The sequence below is a fragment of the Bufo bufo genome, chromosome 1, assembly GCF_905171765.1.
Source record: "Bufo bufo chromosome 1, aBufBuf1.1, whole genome shotgun sequence".
NCBI lineage: Eukaryota > Metazoa > Chordata > Amphibia > Anura > Bufonidae > Bufo > Bufo bufo.
In genome coordinates, this window is record NC_053389.1 from 536264510 (window position 1) to 536285447 (window position 20938).

A 20938-nucleotide genomic window follows, 5' to 3' on the forward strand; every position below is an offset into this window, starting at 1 on the left:
TCTTGTCCGTTATATCAATGGCTGTACGTGCCGTTCCGCAAGTTGCGAAACGCACACGGACGCCATCCATGTATTGCGGATCCGCAATTTGCGGATGTAGCCTTAGGCCGTGTTCCATGGCCGTGAACGCTCTGTGGTATCCCGGCCTGGCATCCTGCTGAGAGCTTCTGCTCTCAGCAGGATACCACAGAGCGTTCACGGCCATGGAACACGGCCGTGTGCATTCGGCCTTAGACTGATGGTGTAGCCCTTTTAAGGGGTTATCCCATGACTAATGTAAAAAATGAAAATCAGACATAAAATAGTACATGACAACATCTTTCTAACAAAGCTAGAACCAGCCCTGGACCTGACATGGATCCAGAGATCTCCATAATCACTGCTCCAATTGCTCTGCTAGATTATCTTCAGCCTGATAGCTCAGGGGGTGCGTCCTCTCTGCTGCAGCTCTTCCCCTGTAATGGCCACAGACAAAACAGAACATATGGCTGGTGGTGGTTGAAGATTTAAACTGAGCACGTTCAAGCAGCTCAGTGAGACAGACAAAAAAAAAAGGAAAGGACAAACAGCAGGTGGCGCTATACAGATACAGCCATTTTAAACTACATGAAATTACAAAAGTATTTAGATCCAGGTGCTGGATTGAAAAATGTAGAATATGCTTTGTGTGATACAACCCCTTTAAAACTGGCATCATCATCAAAAATGTATCTGTATTGTGGAATTAGAAATACCCAGCATGCCCTATCTGTCCATTACTTTTGCATTTGCTATGGTTTTCAACCTTGACGTTGCATGTGATCAGGGCCTTACTTTACACCTCTCTCTATATAGAAAATCTGGAAGCCAAGCTAGCGTTTGGTAAATGCACATATGGATAGTATTGTCTGCGTTTATCGTGTGGGAGACGTCTCCGCTAATTTGCCTCCTCTCTCTTGTCTTTTAGTCCTGCTTGCTGTCACCTTCTGGATGAAGCAGAAGCATGGTCCATTTATTTGGCTTTCTGCTTTGGCCATTATCGTCTTCAGGTCTGAGTTGTGTATACTGATGGGGCTGATGCTGCTGCTGTCGCTGAAGAAGGGAAGTGTCTCCGTTTTTTCAACTCTCTTGCATGCAGTGCCAGCGGGAATTATATGGCTTGGTAAGTCTTATTTAGAGCAGTATTTGTACATAATTTCTTAAAGGGGTTCTGCACTTTCATTTAACTGATGATCTATCCTCTGGATAGATCATCAGCATATGATCGGCGGGGGTCCGACACCCGGGACCCCCGCCGATCAGCTGTTTAAGAAGACAGCGGCGCTCCAGCAGCGCCGCGGCCTTCTCACTGTTTACCGCCGGCCCACTGACGTCACGACTAGTATCAACTGACGTGGGCGGGGCTAAGCTCTGTTCACTTGAATGGAGCTTAGCCCCGCCCACGCTAGTTGATACTAGTCGTGATGTCAGTGGGCCGGCGGTAAACAGTGAGAAGGCCGCGCCGCTCCCTTCTCAAACAGCTGATCGGCGTGGGTCCAGGGTGTCGGACCCCCGACGATCAGAAGCTGATGATCTATCCAGAGGATAGATCATCAGTTAATGGAAAGTGCAGAACCCCTTTAAGTGTAACAAGTCGTAGATATAAAGTGTCCATATCAATGAATCTTTCGTTTTCCAGTCCTAGGGAACTCCTATAAAAGTAGCTGATATGGAAGCACTGTTTAACACCGCACAATACCATAATAACAGTTAAGCCTCCCCTATGGGTACGGCTACACATGGCATAAATGGTACAGATTTTCTACAGGGGATTTTAGTGCAGAAAATTGGCAGTATTGTACGCACAAGCAAAGTGAATGAAATTTCAGAAATCTCACCCACATGCTACGGAGAAAACCACTTAAACTTAGGTCTGAGCTGCAGCTTTCAGGCTGGGTTCACACCTGAGCGTTTTACAGAGCGTTCCTACGCGCTGTAAAACGCTCAACAGGCAAGAACCAATGTTTCCCTATGGGAATGGTTCTCACCTGAGCGTTTCACAGCGCGTACGATCGCGCTGTAAAACGCCCGACGCCCCAAGAAGTACAGGAGCTTCTTTGGGGCGTCTTGTCGCGCGTTCCCGTACATAGACTTCCGGGAACGAGCGACAATGGGCGTTTGCTTGTTCCGGAGCCGCGTCTGTAAACGCGCATAAAATCGCGCATACAGAGCGCTCCATCCCGTACGCTCAGGTCTTAACGCAGCGTCAAGCTTTGCATTGTAGTAGCAATGTTGCTGTGGATTTTCTGCTACATGTGGCAGTACCCAAAAGATCCACACAGGTCATCAGTATCTGATCGATGGGGGTCCTACACCTGGGACCCCGGTCAATCAGCTGTTTGAGAAGGCATTTGTGTTCTTTGCAGCTTACCAAGCACAGCACCGTACATTGTATAGTGGCTGTGCTTGATATCGTGCTCAACCCCATTGAAGTGAATGGAGTGCACAGGAGCATCGGTGCCTTCTCAAACAGCTGATCGGTGGGTGTCAGACCCCCACCGATCAGATACCGATGACCTATCCTGAGGGTAAGTCATCAGTATCAAAATCTCGGAAAAGAACTTTAAAGGGGATTATCTCCGGGAATTAAGAAAATACCTAATTATTGCGTTATTATAAACATGGAAAATTATTTCCAAATTCCGTTCATTAGTTATAATGGGTCGTTTTGTCTAGGGAGCAATTATTAGGAGAAATAAAATGGCCGTTATCCTATTAGTACACACAAAACCTGTCCTAATCACACAGCAGGACAAGTTACTTCACAACACTGAGCTAAAGAGCTGCCTCATCCTCTGCTCTGCTTGTCAGGGATTATGATCCTAAATACAACTGATAAGAACTTTAGCTGAATCTCTGTAGGAATGAAGTTGATGAGCTTCTAATGAGTTTCTAGAGAAAACAGTTGACATTGCGGGGAGCAGGTCCGATTGCAGCTCCTCCATTCCCATTTAGTTCAGTAGGAAGTTGGCGACGGAGTGTAACAGCTCCTTCCCATTGAAGTGAATGGGAATGGAGGAGCTGCAGTGTCGACAACGAGCAGGTAAATAATGGAGACTTCAAACTGCTGATTTGGGGGGGGGGTTGCCAGGAGTCAGCCCCCCAATGATCTGATATTGATAACCTGCCCTGAAGATAGGTCATCAATATAGAAAACCAGCCAACCACTTTAATACCGACAATAAAATGCTTTTTATGCTTTAATATGAGGAAATATTTCTCCACATTTGTTTGTTTTGTGTGTAAGATCAGCACATTGTGGTCCAGTGGGTTTATGAGCCTGTTTTCTGTATTGATTATATTAGGTTTGACCGTCCTGGTGGACTCCTTTTTTTGGAAACGGCTTGTTTGGCCTGAAGGAGAAGTTCTGTGGTATAACACTATTTTGAATAAAAGCTCAAACTGGGGCGTATCCTTCTAAAAAGTATTTTTTACCATTCACTCCCATTCTTTATCTTTAGATAAACTGTGCCACATCAACATCTAAGGGTCCCCTACACTGGCCAAACATCAGCCGAATAATCGCTAACAAACATTCGTAGCTACTCTCGGCAATTATCTGATGGTATAAAGGTGCTAGTTTGTTGGTTAATGCAATCACATAAATCATCGTTTGTTCCATGATTCTGTGTGGGGAGGAGCGATCGCTAATGCCATACTGTGGAGGAGATCTGCATGTAAATGCAGCGCTCTCCTTCACTGACGAGCAGAAGCTTGCTGAGAAGGAACGCTTCTTTCCCAACATTGTCTGCTACATTGTGCAGTGTAAAGGGGCCTGTAGACCCCCATGCATAGCTGGTGCTGCAGCAAAGAGAAATGCAACCCGCTCAAAAACATGTGTGTGCGCTTGTGCATGTAATATCAAGGGGTACTGGTCATCAGATTAATATCTCTCCTTGCATGGTTTGATCATCACTTCTGGCTGAAAATGTATATAGTCAAGAGCCAGGCTACATAAATAGATAGGCATAGTCATATACACCACAGTTTGGTTTAAAGGGAATGTCTTACTTGTCAGTGTAAGGCTACTTTCACATTAGCGTTTTTTGCGGATACATCATGGATCTGCAAAAACACTTCTGTTACCATAATTCAACCGCATAGATCCGTCATGAACTCCATTGAAAGTCAATGGGAGACGGATCCGTTTTCTATTGTGCCATATTGTGTCAGGAAAAAACGGATCCGTCCCCATTGACTTACATTTTGTGCCAGGACTGTTCCGTCTTGCTCCGCAACACATCGCGGACAGAAAAACGCTGCAGGCAGCGTTTTGGTGTCTGCCTCCAGAGTGGAATGGTGACTGAACGGAGCAAAACTTATCCGTTTTGGACCGCTTTTGAGAGCCCATGACGGATCTTAGAAACGGAAAACCAAAACGCTAGTGTGAAAGTAGCCTAATTCTGAGATGGCTGCTGAAAAGTTACCTGCACAGAGCAGGAAATAATCACCTAGTGGCCAGTGTGAAAATTGTAGAATTATATACTTTATTACAATTAGTAGAATGCAAAAAAATTTTTTAAAATCTTCATAAATAACAATTCTTTAAAAATGTGATTTAACAAAAATGATTTTGTTGCCCTGGATATTGTACACGGTTAGCTCTTGCCTTGCTTGGATGAAAGACAGTGTTTTTAATTTGATTGATCGATTGATCGATTGATTAATGACCTGATATGGGGCAGGAAAAGGGTCCGCATTAAGTTGCAATATTTGCGACTGGCTGGAAGTAATGGTGGTCTTGGCCTCCCTCATTTTCAAAGCTATTATCTATGCTCACAGCTACAGTGGTGTATCAACACGGGGGATGGGCTATTAATATCCCATATTTTAGGACAACATCAACAGCCCACACATAATATATTTAGCATATTGGAATCTGGATTCCTGGAGCGTGTGGACTACTCTTGTCCCATTGGCTCATTGCTACAGAAGGTTTGGAATAAAACTAAGGAACTTATCCAGGCCCCCCATGCTCTGGAGTTCACCCAGTTATGGGATAACCCCTCGCTAACGGAATTCCTGGCCCTTAACGAAAAAGACTACTGGACTCGGAGAGGCATTACGTTATTCTCACACATATGCACAAAAGGGAAAATTAAACCAATAGGGGAAATGCTCCAGCAGACACCAATCACCGCATTAGAACACTATACACTGCGTGCAGAATTATTAGTCAAATGAGTATTTTGACCACATCATCCTCTTTATGCATGTTGTCTTACTCCAAGCTGTATAGGCTCGAAAGCCTACTACCAATTAAGCATATTAGGTGATGTGCATCTCTGTAATGAGAAGGGGTGTGGTCTAATGACATCAACACCCTATATTAGGTGTGCAGAATTATTAGGCAACTTCCTTTCCTTTGGCAAAATGGGTCAAAAGAAGGACTTGACAGGCTCAGAAAAGTCAAAAATAGTGAGATATCTTGCAGAGGGATGCAGCACTCTTAAAATTGCAAAGCTTCTGAAGCGTGATCATCGAACAATCAAGCGTTTCATTCAAAATAGTCAACAGGGTCGCAAGAAGCGTGTGGAAAAACCAAGGCGCAAAATAACTGCCCATGAACTGAGAAAAGTCAAGCGTGCAGCTGCCAAGATGCCACTTGCCACCAGTTTGGCCATATTTCAGAGCTGCAACATCACTGGAGTGCCCAAAAGCACAAGGTGTGCAATACTCAGAGACATGGCCAAGGTAAGAAAGGCTGAAAGACGACCACCACTGAACAAGACACACAAGCTGAAACGTCAAGACTGGGCCAAGAAATATCTCAAGACTGATTTTTCTAAGGTTTTATGGACTGATGAAATGAGAGTGAGTCTTGATGGGCCAGATGGATGGGCCCGTGGCTGGATTGGTAAAGGGCAGAGAGCTCCAGTCCGACTCAGACGCCAGCAAGGTGGAGGTGGAGGACTGGTTTGGGCTGGTATCATCAAAGATGAGCTTGTGGGGCCTTTTCGGGTTGAGGATGGAGTCAAGCTCAACTCCCAGTCCTACTGCCAGTTTCTGGAAGACACCTTCTTCAAGCAGTGGTACAGGAAGAAGTCTGCATCCTTCAAGAAAAACATGATTTTCATGCAGGACAATGCTCCATCACACGCGTCCAAGTACTCCACAGCGTGGCTGGCAAGAAAGGGTATAAAAGAAGAAAATCTAATGACATGGCCTCCTTGTTCACCTGATCTGAACCCCATTGAGAACCTGTGGTCCATCATCAAATGTGAGATTTACAAGGAGGGAAAACAGTACACCTCTCTGAACAGTGTCTGGGAGGCTGTGGTTGCTGCTGCACGCAATGTTGATGGTGAACAGATCAAAACACTGACAGAATCCATGGATGGCAGGCTTTTGAGTGTCCTTGCAAAGAAAGGTGGCTATATTGGTCACTGATTTGTTTTTGTTTTGTTTTTGAATGTCAGAAATGTATATTTGTGAATGTTGAGATGTTATATTGGTTTCACTGGTAAAAATAAATAATTGAAATGGGTATATATTTGTTTTTTGTTAAGTTGCCTAATAATTATGCACAGTAATAGTCACCTGCACACACAGATATCCCCCTAAAATAGCTAAAACTAAAAACAAACTAAAAACTACTTCCAAAAATATTCAGCTTTGATATTAATGAGTTTTTTGGGTTCATTGAGAACATGGTTGTTGTTCAATAATAAAATTAATCCTCAAAAATACAACTTGCCTAATAATTCTGCACTCCCTGTAGATATTTGCAATTACAACATGCATTTGCATACACGCTTAAAAAAGCACCTTCGACAATTGGCACTCCGCGATTTCTATCATATTGTTATAATTCATTAGGAAATAAAGTTAGGGTTGCACTAATCTATAGGAGATTAATAGAGGAACTCAGCACGGTCACTAAATTTAAAAGTGTAGATAAATGGAAGGCAGATATAGAGGAATGTAACCCTCTACAATGGCAGGAAATATATAAAAATATCAAGAAGGCCTCCCTTTCAAGACAGCACCGTTTGACTCAATTTAAAATAATACACCGGTTATATGTTACTCCGAGTCTCAAAATGTATGGTAACAAGGGAAAAGAATTCCGTTGCTTGAAATGCTCCTGTATAGCTGCAGGGTACGTTCATATGCTATGGGGCTGCCCAGTTATCAAGACCTTTTGGGATAGTATATTTCAGGAATTGGCGGAACTAACAGGGAATAACCCTCCCCTAACTATTCAAGTAGCTGTGCTTGGACTCTTCCCCCCCCGAGTATAAAAACAAAATAACCAAAAGTGAGCAGGTCCGTTGGTTGAAGGGACTCCTATTGGCCAAGTTAATAATTCTTAGACATTGGGTGAAGGAAAGACCACCCACAATATACGAATGGCAAAGCCTAATGGCAAGAGTAACAGATTTCGAGTGCATGAAACGTCGTGGCGAGAAATAAATAATAGAAACAGGGGTACAGCCGCGGAGAAATGACCAAAACAGATGCATCACCGGGCTGGAACTGGTGATCTACCAGTTTCCGAACATAACCTTTATATAAAATAACTTTCAATAATCTTTAAATTAAAAATTGTCCTATGATTGTCTGGGAGACACCCAGAAGGACGGCGCGATGCGCCTGCCGCCCCTCGTGGCGGCCATACCAGGCCAGGTACAGTGGGGGGGCGGGCGGGGAGGGATGGTTTTGTTTTGACATGGGTGACAGAGAACTGGCTCCGAGGTGTTCTCGGTCTTGATATTTGTGAGTCCATATATGTGTGGTTTGACACCACGGGTAATATTGTATAAATGTACTTGTTGTGTCCATTCTCTGTGATCAGATACCCTTTTATATTGTCATGTTCTAAGAAAATTAATAAAGATATTGAAAAAAAAAAAAAAAAAAGGGATTTAAACCATAGGTATTTTTCTGATGACATTCTCTTTAGTGTGCCTAAGCTTTTATCTAAACTTTATTAAATCCTACTCTAAATGTGCTTAAAATAACTTTTGTAATACACCACCAGAGTGCCATGTTGTCCATTGTTTCATTTATGCTCCTGTTCCTTCTATCTATCGTACCTGTGCACCACCAGAGTGCCATGTTGTCCATTGTTTCATTTATGCTCCTGTTCCTTCTATCTATTGTACCTGTCCACCACCAGAGTGCCATGTTGTCCATTGTTTCATTTATGCTCCTGTTCCTTCTATCTATCGTACCTGTGCACCACCAGAGTGCCATGTTGTCCATTGTTTCATTTATGCTCCTGATCCTTCTATCTATTGTACCTGTGCACCACCAGAATGCCATGTTGTCCATTGTTTCATTTATGCTCCTGGTCCTTCTATCTATCGTACCTGTGCACCACCAGAGTGCCATGTTGTCCATTGTTTCATTTATGCTCCTGATCCTTCTATCTATTGTACCTGTGCACCACCAGAATGCCATGTTGTCCATTGTTTCATTTATGCTCCTGATCCTTCTATCTATCGTACTTGTGCACCACCAGAATGCCATGTTGTCCATTGTTTCATTTATGCTCCTGTTCCTTCTATCTATCGTACCTGTGCACCACCAGAGTGCCATGTTGTCCATTGTTTCATTTATGCTCCTGTTCCTTCTATCTATCGTACCTGTGCACCACCAGAGTGCCATGTTGTCCATTGTTTCATTTATGCTCCTGATCCTTCTATCTATTGTACCTGTGCACCACCAGAATGCCATGTTGTCCATTGTTTCATTTGGGGCCACAAGCGTTTCCTTAACTGTCTCCTTAGACCTCTCCATTCCTGTGGTATTTTTATTCAGTAGTGCCGCGAGCAATGGCCTTTAGCTTATTCTTTCTGCCATTTGGCCTCTTTGATAAAAGGATGCGCCTACTGGTTGCACCAGTTGTGGCTTTCATATTTTTATACTCCTTCCTTCCTCACAAAGAACTTCGGTTTATAATTTACACATTTCCTCTGTTAAACATAGTGGCTTCTAAAGGATGTTCATATATGTAAGTATAAAGGAAGCTTGCCAAATACTATTGCCTCATACGTGACTAAGGCTACTTTCACACTCCCGTTTTGTGCAGATCCATTCAGATAATACAACCGTCTGCATCTGTTCAGAACGGATCCGTTTGTATTATCTTTAACATAGCCAAGACGGATCCGTCTTGAACACCATTGTGCCAGATTGTGTCAGGGAAAACAGATCCGTCCCCATTGACTTACATTGTGTGTCAGAACGGATCCATTTGGCTCACTGCAAGCAGCATTTTGGTTTCTGCGTCCAAAGCGGAATGGAGACGAAACTGATGCATTCTGGGCGGATCCTTTTCCATTCAAAATGCATTAGAGCAAAACTGATCCGTTTTGGACCGATTGTGAGAGCCCATGACGAATCTCGCAAACGGAAAGCCAAAACACCAGTGTGAAAGTAGACTAAGGCTACTTTCAAATCTGCGTTTTTCTTTCCAGTTTTGAGATCCGGCAGAGGATCTCAAAACCAGAGGAAATTGCTTCAGTTTTGTCTCTGTTCATTGTCAATGGGGACAAAACTGAACAAACTGGAACGGAGTTCACCAGAATGCATTCCATTTTGTTGCGTTCCCATGCATATGCAGCATGGGAAACTGAACATCCAGCATCGAAAACCAAGTCAGGGTGGGTTCACACTAGCGTTATGGCTTTCCATTATAACGGAACATAACGGAATCTATAAGACAGGAGGATGGATCTGTTTTGCTGCCCATAGACTTGCATTATGACGGAATGCAAAACGGAAGCCTTTAAGAGGCATTCAGTTTTGCTCTGTCCTAATAGAAGTCTATGGGAATTAAAAGGGATCCGTCTGGTTCCTGTTATGCAAGACTGAAAACAAAGTCCAGTCGACAGGACTTTGTTTTCCGTCTTGCATAACGGGACCTAGACGGATCCGTTATGTTTTCCCATAGACTTCTATTAGGACGGAGGAAAACGTTTTGCATTCCATCCTATGGATTCCGTTATAACCCTGTTATAACGGAAAGCCATAACGGAATCCCTAACGCTAGTGTGAACCCACCCTCAGTGGTGCCGTATCTGTCTTTTTCTGACACGTTTATTTCCGATATGATACAACTGGATCCGTTCTGAACAGATGCAGTCGGTTTATTATTCAAACTGGTGCGTTTTCCTCCGTCCGGTTTTGAGATCCTCTGCCGGGTCTCAAAAATGGATAGGAAACCGCAGATGTGAAAGTAACCTAAGACTTTATCTGAGTTATTGAACCTTTCACTGTGGACTGCATTTCTTCTCCATACCTTTTGCAGACTGCAGAATTATCAGAAATCCTGGATATTCAAGTTAGGCACTGTTTTTGTCATAGCCCATCTTTTTGGAAACGCAGCATACTCTGCTATGTCTTTGTACGTGTCCCATTTCAATTATCCTGGAGGTACTGCAATGGCTGAACTTCATAAAATGGTGGACCCATCCACAGGTACTTTTCTTGTTACTACCCCCGGAATTTGTTTTACAATGTCTTCTTGCTGTATGACTGCACTGTTTCTAACTAGAACAAGTACTGAAACATTTATCTATATATATTACGGTATATCTTTTAGATGTGTCTGTCCACATAGATGTGGCTGCTGCTCAAACTGGAGTTTCACGATTTTTACAGTCTCATTCACATTGGAGGTAGGTTTGAAAGGGTTGTTTGTTTTGTGTTGTGTTTCTTTTTTTTACCTGCTGTCTAGATTCCAGGAAAGGGAAACATTTGTGTAAGTTTTAGGCATGTGAAATTTCCTTTGGTAATGACTTTTCACGATGTGAGAAGAACCACTATATATTAATGTTTTACATTTTGTATTGATGGGATAGGAGAAAATGCTGTCCCTTTAGGAGTTTGTGTGCTGTTGTGGGATAAAGTTGGCTTTTTATGCTATTTATACATATATAATTGGGCTCAAGTAAGCCAGGAGCATATATGTACGACTACATGTCCAAATATACATATTACTAATGGGTAGCCATATTGTAACTATACTGTCAATCCCTCTTAATAGGGACATTTAAATTACCTAAAATGTTATTTGTGATACTGTATGCAATAGTGGCACAACTGCAGAAAAACAAGACTGCATAAAGCTACGGAAAAAGTGTGGGAATGTGGATAGTAGAGACTGAAACTTCCTCTGGTCCTTAACTCGTTCTCTGCCAAGGACTTATCACATACATCCTTGCAGGCTGACAATTCAGTAGCCAGGGACGTATCTTGTATGTCCTTCCTACTGATAGCTGGATCTCAGACTATGACAGCTAGAGATCCAAGCCAGGTCTTGTTTTAAAGCTGACAATCTAAGCTTTGAAATGCTAGTCACAATTAGGGTCCATTCACACGTCCGCAAAATGGGTCTGTATCCGTACCGCAATTTTGCGGAACAGGTGCAGACCCATTCATTTTCAATGGGGCCAGAATGTGCTGTTCACATTTGCGGATCCGCACTTCAGTTCCGCAAAAAAATAGAACATGTCCTATTCTTGTCCGCAATTGCGTACAAGAAAAGGCATTTTCTATGAGTGTCAGCGATGTGCGGTCCGGAAAATGCAAAACGCACATTGCCGGTGTCCGTATTTTGCGAATCCGCAAGATACATACGCATGTGTGAATGGACCCTAAGTTGCATGTTACATCCCTTTGAAAAGGGTCTCAATGAAAGCTGCATATACTTGCAGCTCACTCCTTACACAATTTCCAAGCAAAGCTTTCATTTTCCAAGAGCCCAATAAGAATTGAAAGTAGAGCTGACTGGTTGCAACGGGCAACAAAGAAAGATTTACTTTTAGACGGTTTCACAAATTGCCACATAGATTTGTGTACCTAACTCCTTGGGTAACTTTTCATGTCCCCAGGGAAAGGTTAACATGGACTTCTGTTCATGTTATCAACTCCCTTCACGAATAAATCAGAGAGCATACTTGTTCTGATTATCACTGTCCGCATCCGCACTTCCGTTCCACAGCACCGAACTTCCGGTCTGCAGCTCCGCAAAAAAAATAGAACATGTCCTATTCTTGTCCGCATTACCGGACAAGAATAGGCATTATAGTGCCGGCCATGTGCACATGGCCGGTGTCAGTGTTTTGCGGATTCGCAAAACACTTATGGACGTGTGAATGGACCCTTAGCCTGATCAAGTGTAAATAACAATTGAAATCTACTAAATTCTAGGCACACGGACTGACAGAGGATGTGCCTATTTTATGACGAGTCGTGTGCCTCGTCATACATTAGGCTCATTCTCTGGAAGTGCAGGGGCTATCAAAAGACTGCCATAAAATGCTGGTCTTTGATAAATGACCCCCAATCTGTTAGCATTTTGGCCAAAATGCAACATGCAAAAGACTGGCACTAGCAGGTAAGGCTCTGTCGATTTTATTCAGGGAGAAAAGTATCCAAATGATAGATTATAAATGTCTGATCGCTGGGAGCCCAGTGCTCCAGACAAAAAAAAATTACCAGGAGCCATTGGCTCCTAAACTAAAAAATTTAGGAGCCAAATTAAATTTTTTAGTCGCCAAATTTAAAATGCATATAATTAAAAAAAAAAGGACTTTGAGAAGATGAGACGCAGGTGACAGTAGTGAGCCAGCACTACATATAGGAAAAAACAGCACCACATACCTCTCACATCCAGGGAGATCTTCTGGGGGACAAGGTGACTAAAAATGGCGAATTGCGTGGTTTAGAGTTTTTTTTTCTGTTACGGCCTTCACCGAGCGGGAATATTTTTTCATATTTTAATAGCTCACATTTTTGGGGACGTGGCGATATGTAATATGTTTATTCTTTATTGTTTGTAAATTTTATATGTAAAACTGGGAAGGGGGCCATTTAAACTTTTAGTATTTTGGTGGTTTTTTTTGTTTTTTTTTACTTTTTATTTAATAACCATTTCTTCCCTTAGGGACTAGAACCTGGATCTAAGTGCACTTACTATTATTCCTGGGCGCCGCTCCGTTCGTCCGCTGTGGCCCCCGGTATTTTCAGCATTCAGAGGAAGGAGGAGACGCCAGTGTCTCTCCTTCTCCCTGACAGCAGCGCTGTCCAATCACAGCGCAGAGCTCAGAGCCAGGGAGAAAAAACCTCCCTGGCTCTGAGCTCTGCGCTGTGATTGGACAGCGCTGCTGTTATGGAGACGGAGAGACACTGGCGTCTCCTCCTCCTTCCTCTGAATGCTGAAAATACCGGGGGCCACAGAGAACGAACGGAGCGGCGCCCAGGAATAATAGTAAGTGCACTTAGATCCCTGGGCGCCGCTCTATGCAGCCTGCTGATAAGTTCTTATTCTTTGGACCCACGAAAGGTCCTCTTTCATACAATTGTCTGCAGCGGTATAACAGACCCGTCACCCGGCCTCAATAACAGGGCATGCGATCTGTGGCACCTGAGGGGTTAATGGCCGCGGATCGCATGCCCTGTTATTGAGGCCGAGTGCCGGGTCTGTGATACCGCTGCCTATACTTATGTTTTACATTCATTGGTGGCGCAGTGGCGACAGCTCCTCCCCTCCTCCTCCCTGCTATATCCCCATTGGTGGTAGTGGCGGGCGCGTCACAGTGGAGAGGGAGGGACTCCTTCCTTCTCCACTGTGCAGTGTCCTACTGAACTTAGGCTGCGCAGGAGCGCGACGGTACAGTCGCAAATGGCGACAAGACTAAAAAGTCTTGTCGCCATCTGCAAATTTGAAGGCGCATTGGCGACCGTTTTGGTCGCCATCTGGAGCCCTGGAGCCCCACTGTAGCAAAGTTCACATTCTTAGTTGCTGCATAACTAGGGCGTGGGAGATTGAGTGGTGGTTAAACGTTTGCCATGCTGCTCCATTCATTGTCTCCGGTATAAAAAAGCAGCTGATTTCGGTAATAAATGTTTATTGTGAAAAACCCTGATCTGCATAGTAAGTCACTGCTTTCACGTCTGTGGCTGGGGCTTCCAGCCGGCAGGTCTGGCAGACTGTGCCTGGCATTGACCAGACAAAAAACACTGCGTGCAGCGGTTTTTGTAAGGCCAATTCTCTGCATATTTGCCAGGTAGCAGGCAGATCTCTGCCAGTTATAGTTAATGGGGTCCGCCGGTAGTGTCTATGCTGGAACAGTTCTCTGCAGGCGATGTGGAACTAGCCTAAGAAAGTAAAACTAGATTATGAAAAGTGTCATTGCCCGGATGTATTAGCGCCTGGCTTATTGACCAATGACTGCAGTGGTTAGGACCATATGTCTTATTGACCAATGACTGTTGTGGGTATGTGCATGTGTCTTTTACTGACCAATGTCTGCAGTGTTTGAGCGTGTCTCTTATAACCACTGCAGGCACTGGTCAGTAACTGATTTAAGTTTTGTTTGTTTTTTCATAGGTATGATAAAAGAGAAGACCTTTCGCCTGAAGAAAAAGCAATGGCTTCTTATACTCATATCATTATGGAATTTGACGCTTCTAAGTTGCATCACTACAGAAACACTCATAAAATACTGAGAGAAATACCTGGATTTGACAGGCTTGGCTTCAATGCTACTTTTCCACCAATTTATCTGAAATTATTAACAAAATTAATAATTTTACAAAGGACCCACCTCCTTTAATTTGTTTTCAGTATTTTTTTATTATCTTGAGATATGACTCTCTGAAGGGATCCCAAGTTGATCACTAGGCATTGTGCTCCCTCAAATTTAAAGGGTTATTCCGGTTACATTAAGTTATCTCCTATCTACAGGATAACTATCAGATCAGTGAGGGCTCTACCACTGGGACCCCCACTGATCATAAGAACAGGGGCTCATACCCCCTGCAGTCCCTCTGAAATGAATGGAGCGGCCGGTTGGGCATGCGTGCGACCGCTCCATTCATTTCTATAAAAATTCTGGAGATAGCCAGGTACAGAGCTCAGCTATCTCTATAGACCCCATAGAAATAAATGGAGTGTCCACGCACATGTCGACCTGCCGCTCTGTTCATTTCAGGGGGGCTGCAGTGGATACAAAGCCCCTGTTCGTGTGATAGGTGGGGGTCCCACAGGATGGGGGATAACTCAATGTAACCAGAATATCACAGAAAAAAACAGAATATCCCTTTAATCTCAAAGTTCTCAATCTTTTCAAATGTCTCCAAATTAATGTTGACTTCAAGAAGCCTGTACCGCACATGCATAAAGCAGTCCAATTGTACTCCATGTTACTGTTGCCATCTACACGCTGATAGCTAGGGCAGACCGTTGTGAGATCCAGCCCATGATTCCCTTCAAGGTGTGATTTACTATATCAGAAATTAAAAAATATTTAACCCCCTTCTGCTGCAAAATCTGTGGGGAGTATATGGGTAAATTCAACATAGCAGATTTTTTTTTTTGAAATTTCAGTGACTAACAATTCATTTAATGTAAAAAAAAATGGCACCGGCAGCATCTAACATCTTCCAATCTTTTATTGCGACCCCCAGACAAGTAAAAACATGTGGATGTCATTAGGCTTGACAAAGGCTGAGTTTCAGCCGAAATGTTTGGAAGATGTTAGATGCTGCCGGTGCCATTTTTTTCTACATTTACTATATGGCCTGTTGGATCAAGGGTCAACGGTGAGGCTGCTGCATTGTTTTTATACATCGACGAAGGATCGCATAGTGCTGCTTCTATTTACATTTATTGACAATTCATTTAAGTCATCCGAATGGGATTGTTTTGGTGGCAAGCACATTCAGATGAACAAATCTTGTGCATGTGACTTTATCCTAAAGGTCCTTTTACATGGGAAGATTTCTTGACTGTAACATAAGACTATACCAGAGATTTATCAAAACTGGTGTAAAGGAAAACTGGCTTACTTGCCCATAGCAACCAGATTCTACCTTCAATTTTCCAAAGGAGCTATAAAAGGTGAAATGTGATTGGTTGCAATGGGCAACTAAGCCAGTTCTACTTTAGACCACTTGATAAACCTCCCTTTATGTGCTGCTGACATCCTATTTTAACATCTGCATAGAAGATGCAATTAATGACAAGTGTACCTTTTTCTTGTTTGTCAGCTAGATAGGTGGACATGTTTACACTGGGTACTTGCTTTGCGTCGGCCCTTTTAAAAAGGAACTTTTGTCACGTGAGCAGTTATTGTCTTTATGTAAATAAATTAATTTGTAAATTTTTTGTCTGATGCATTGATTTTAGGTTGTAATGACACATGCAGTTTTGGTGCCTTTTTATTTTAAGTGTACCTTACCTTTCAACAAACTTTGCATTAATCAGTAGTACAGTGTCTGTACATGAGGAATAACACTATTTCTGGCAACTATATGACTTATCTGGTATTCTTTTTTTAGCAGTTTTCCCCTGTGCATGCTAAATGTAGTTCTCTCAGACCTAGTGGGTGGAGACTAGCTGCCATGCACTGCACACACAAAGTAAAGGAGAATCTACTTCATAACCTTCTCTTAGTCAGATGCAGCTTTAAGATGATGGAGGACATTACAGAGAAGTACTGACCTGTATGGTTATAAATAAATCACTTCCTATGTAGCTGCAGCAGTGTCTCTGGAGTCATGTCTCCCTCAGCTCTTGCTCACCTCTCCATTGACTTGTATGGGATGATGTAATCTGATCCTTCAGTGTGGAATGCTTCAAGTGATATTCAAAGGGAAAAACATTTAGCAGGGAAGAGGGAAACAGCTGATAGGAGATTATACCTGTATATTGCAAAATTTCTTCCGATTCCTTGTACTATTGATTTGTTAAAAGTTGGTAACCATTTAAGGCCTCATGCACACAGCCATATTTTGTATCCATGTCCAATCTGCATTTCTTGCAGATTGCACACTGACCCAATTGTTTCTATGGGTCTGCAAAAAATGTAAAATGGACAGCACACTCATATCAACCATGTGTCCATTCCTGCTCTTCCTGAGGCTTTCTCTACTAAGTGGGCTTCTTATTAAGTGGAGTTAAAGAAAGGGAGTTTAAGACAAGGAGTTGGAAACTAAGGTTGGATATAATTTCCTTTTGTGTTGTTGGCTTGATTCTAGCTAGTCCTTCAACTACAGCAGAATCATATTTACGGTTTTACTTTTTTTACTGTTGTAATCCCCATTTAGTATGTGTTGCACAATTGACAACGCAGTCCAGTGCACATCTTGCATGATGTATGCAGTCCTGGAACAGCCGTTCGAGGGTGTAAATCTTTGTTCAAGATGTAAGCAAATTACCCGTTTGGAATCGCAAATCGAGTCTCTAAACGGGCAAGTTGCAACACTGAGAGGCATTGACAATTTGCAAAAGAGTTTGCTTCTCACCGAGCAAGCACTCTTTGGGGTAGATGAGGGGGAGGGTGACAGAGAGGAGGCTGAGGAAAGTGAGGTAGCTAGCTGGGTAACAGTTAGAAAGCGGGGTAGAGGGAAGAGTGCCGGGGAGGCTAGCCCTGATCTGACACACCCCAACAAGTTTGCGCATTTGGCAGATGAGGGGATGTCAGTCCAGGGACAGCACTGCTGCAGCCGGACACTTTCTCTGCCAGTCGGGGGAATGTCAGCTCCAGTAAGCAGGGAACCAGGAGAGCAGGGCAGGCCAGACATGTGCTGGTAGTGGTAGACTCCATTATTAGGGGAACAGATAGGGAAATCTGTCACAAAGACCGTGATCGCCGAACAGTGTTCTGTCTTCCTGGCGCTAGAGTTCGACACATTGTGTATCGGGTTGACAGATTACTGGGAGGGGCTGGAGAAGATCCAGCGGTCATGGTCCATATCGGATCCAATGACAAAGTTAGAGGTAGGTGGAGAGTCCTTAAAAATGATTTCAGGGATTTAGGTCAAAATCTTAGGGCAAGGACCTCAAAAGGTAGTATTTTCCAAAATACTGCCTGTACCATGAGCCACACAAGAAATGCAGTGGGAGATTAACAAGTGGCTCAAGAACTGGTGTAGGAAGGAGGGGTTTGGGTTCCTTGAGAACTGGGCCGACTTCTCTATCGGCTACAGGCTCTATCGTAGGGACAGGCTGCACCTCAATGGGGAAGGGGCAGCTGTGCTGGGGAGAAAGATGGCTAGAAGGTTGGAGGAGTGTTTAAACTAGGGACTGGGGGGGGAGGGAAATTACATTATAGGAGGGGAAGATAGGGCAGATAGAGACCAGGGGCAAGGTAGTGGGACGGGGGGAGGAATGGAAGGAGGGACTGGGGAGCTGGAATTAGTGATGTGTGAGGAGAACTATGACATAGTGGGAATAACAGACATGGCTGGATGATAGCTGACTGGGCAGTTAATGTACAAGGTTAGAGTCTGTTTAGAAAGGATCGTCAAAACCGGAGAGGGGTAGGGGTTTGCCTTTATGTAAAGTCTTGTCTAAAGCCCACTCTCCGTGAAGATATAAGTGAGGGACATGAACATGTGGAGTCACTCTGGGTAGAGATACATGGAGCTAAAAACAACAATAAATTACTAATAGGAGTTTACTATAAACCACCTAATATACCAGTCCACAGAAAATCTACTACTAAACGAGATAGACGAGGCGGCAAATCATAATGAGGTGGTTATTATGAGGGACTTCAACTACCCAGATATAGACTGGGAAACTGAAACTTGTATATCTCATAAAGGAAACAGGTTCTTGGCAATAACCAAAGACAATTACCTCTCCTAACTGGTTCAGGACCCGACTAGAGGGACGGCCATACTGGCCTGACAGAACCGCAGACGTGCAGGTTGGGGGACACCTGGGAAATAGTAACCATAAAGTAATAACCTTCCAATTATCATTCAAAAGATCGTTTCTACAGGGAGGAACAAAAATATCAAACTTCAAGAAAGCTAAATTTAGCCAACTAAGGCCATAGGCCATTCCTGCTAGTCAGACCATGCATGGAGTACTGTGTACAGTTCTGGGCTCCTGTAAACAAGGCAGACATAGCAGAGCTGGAGAGGGTCCAGAGGAGGGCAACTAAAGTAATAACTGGAATGGGGCAACTACAGTACCCTGAAAGATCAAAATTAGGGTTATTCACTTTAGAAAAAAGACGACTGAGGGGAGATCTAATTGCTATGTATAAATATATCAGGAGTCAGTACAGAGATCTATCTCATCATCTATTTATCCCCAGGACTGTCACTGTGACGAGGGGACATCCTCTGCGTCTGGAGGGAAGAAGGTTTGTACACAAACATAGAAAAGGATTCAATGTTTGCCTATTTGAAAACAAGGTTGTTGACTTAATCCATTGAAAGGGATCTTCTGTTAATTAGGAGCAGCACGGTCCTATAATCGAGATTTACGCATTGTGTGAAAGAAACCCACTTCAATTTGGGACCTGCAGCGCCATCAAATGGCAACATGACCATCTTATTTTTTTAAAGAAAATAAAGTTTTGGCTAAGAGAATAAAGAATGTTCATTGTGCAGATGTTCCTTATCTTCCTCATATGCCAAGAAGCTATGCCAGCAGCGTATAGAGAAGACTGTGGTGGAGGAATCTCAGAGTATTTTGAAGAATATTGAATCACTTATCAGGTCAGAAGTGAAAGTTTCCTTGCAGTCATGTAATCAAAAGAAAACCGTAGAAGACTGGGGGTCAGAGGCGAATTATTCAGCTGATAGGAAGTCATAGAAACATACGACTCGGAAGATGAGATGGAGGGTAAATCATTGTTTCCTGGGGAAGATACTGACAAGTTATTGAAGGTAATTCATTCCACTTTGGACTTAGAGGATGTTTAAGATAATAAATCTGTGGTTGATTCAGTGTTTGAGGGACTTCAAGAGAAGAGACCTAGATGTTTCCTGTTGCATTAGAGTGTGTTGGCCCTCATTGACAGAGTGGAAAAAAATGGATAAGAAAGCTTTTACTCCTAAAGGGTTTAAAAGAAAATATTCCTTTGAGGAAGGACCCTCTTCCTCCTGGGATAAAGCTCCAAAGATTGACGTATCTATATCTAAGAGGTCCTCTCTACCGTTTGAGGATATGGGGTTCCTGAGGGACCCATTAGATAAGAAAGTAGATTCCCATCTAAAAAACACCTGATAAGCGGTGGATCCATGATTATCTGGTTGGACCGTTTAGAATGTCAGATTAGGGAAAAGTGTCCAAGAGAGCAGATTCTAGCCTCTTTACCTACTTTACAGAAGGCAGCTGATTTTATTGCAGATGCTTCTGTAGATTCGGTCAAACTGGTTGCGCAGGCATCCTCCCTGTCCAATTCTGCTCGCAGAGTGCTCTGGTTGAAGATTTTGAGAGGTGGGGATTTGTCCTCAAAAGCAGAGATTGTGCAGCATTCCTTGTCAGGGTCAGTTTCTGATTGGGCCCGATTTAGATTCCCTTTTAGAAAAAGCAGCGGATAAGAAAAATAAGTTTCCTGGACTCTCTTCAGGTTCCTCTTCTACCCCCTTTTCCAGATCCAGACTTTCCTTGCGTTCCTCATCTAGATTTCAAGTTAGGGGCCAATTTTGCGACAAAAGCCAAAATTCTAGATTGAAAGGGCTTCCTGTTCGAGGTTCCTCCTCCCAGCCTAAAACAACACCCCAGCAATGATGCCAGGAGTTCTGTGGGAGGAAGACAAATTTTTTTCCTTCCTGCATGGGAAAAGGTGGCAGGAGTTATGGGTCAGAAGACTCCTAAGTGAAGGTTTAAAATTAGATTTTCGGGCAAGACCTCCTCAAAGATTCCTATTTACAAAGGCCCAGGGTTCTTCGGTTATGGAGGTAGAAGTCTTAAAACTTAGATAAACAGGTGCTAATCCCAGTTCCATTGGCAGAACAGGGGAAGGGGTTCTACTCTCGTTTCTGATAAAGAAACTAGCCAACTCTTTCCGCACAATTATAAATCCGAAGCAACTAAACAAGTACCTTCTGTTAAAGAAATTCAAGATTGAGACAGTAAAATCAGCAGTTCATCTACACTCACCTAAAGAATTATTAGGAACACCATACTAATACGGTGTTGGACCCCCTTTTACCTTCA

The 20938-nt window shown here is 43.2% G+C and overlaps 1 protein-coding gene across 1 annotated transcript in view; it reads left to right on the plus strand.

Moving 5' to 3' along the window:
• Positions 1–16142, plus strand: part of ALG12 (ALG12 alpha-1,6-mannosyltransferase) — a 35721-nt gene extending 19579 nt beyond the window's left edge. Inside the window, exons 4-10 of the mRNA XM_040412169.1 lie at positions 947–1141; positions 3324–3427; positions 8754–8977; positions 10277–10446; positions 10571–10646; positions 14363–15381; positions 15661–16142. Coding sequence (XP_040268103.1) covers positions 947–1141; positions 3324–3427; positions 8754–8977; positions 10277–10446; positions 10571–10646; positions 14363–14588 — 995 coding nt within the window. The 3' untranslated portion in view covers positions 14589–15381; positions 15661–16142. The remainder of the gene's footprint in view (positions 1–946; positions 1142–3323; positions 3428–8753; positions 8978–10276; positions 10447–10570; positions 10647–14362; positions 15382–15660) is intronic.
• Positions 16143–20938: the final 4796 nt, after the last annotated feature.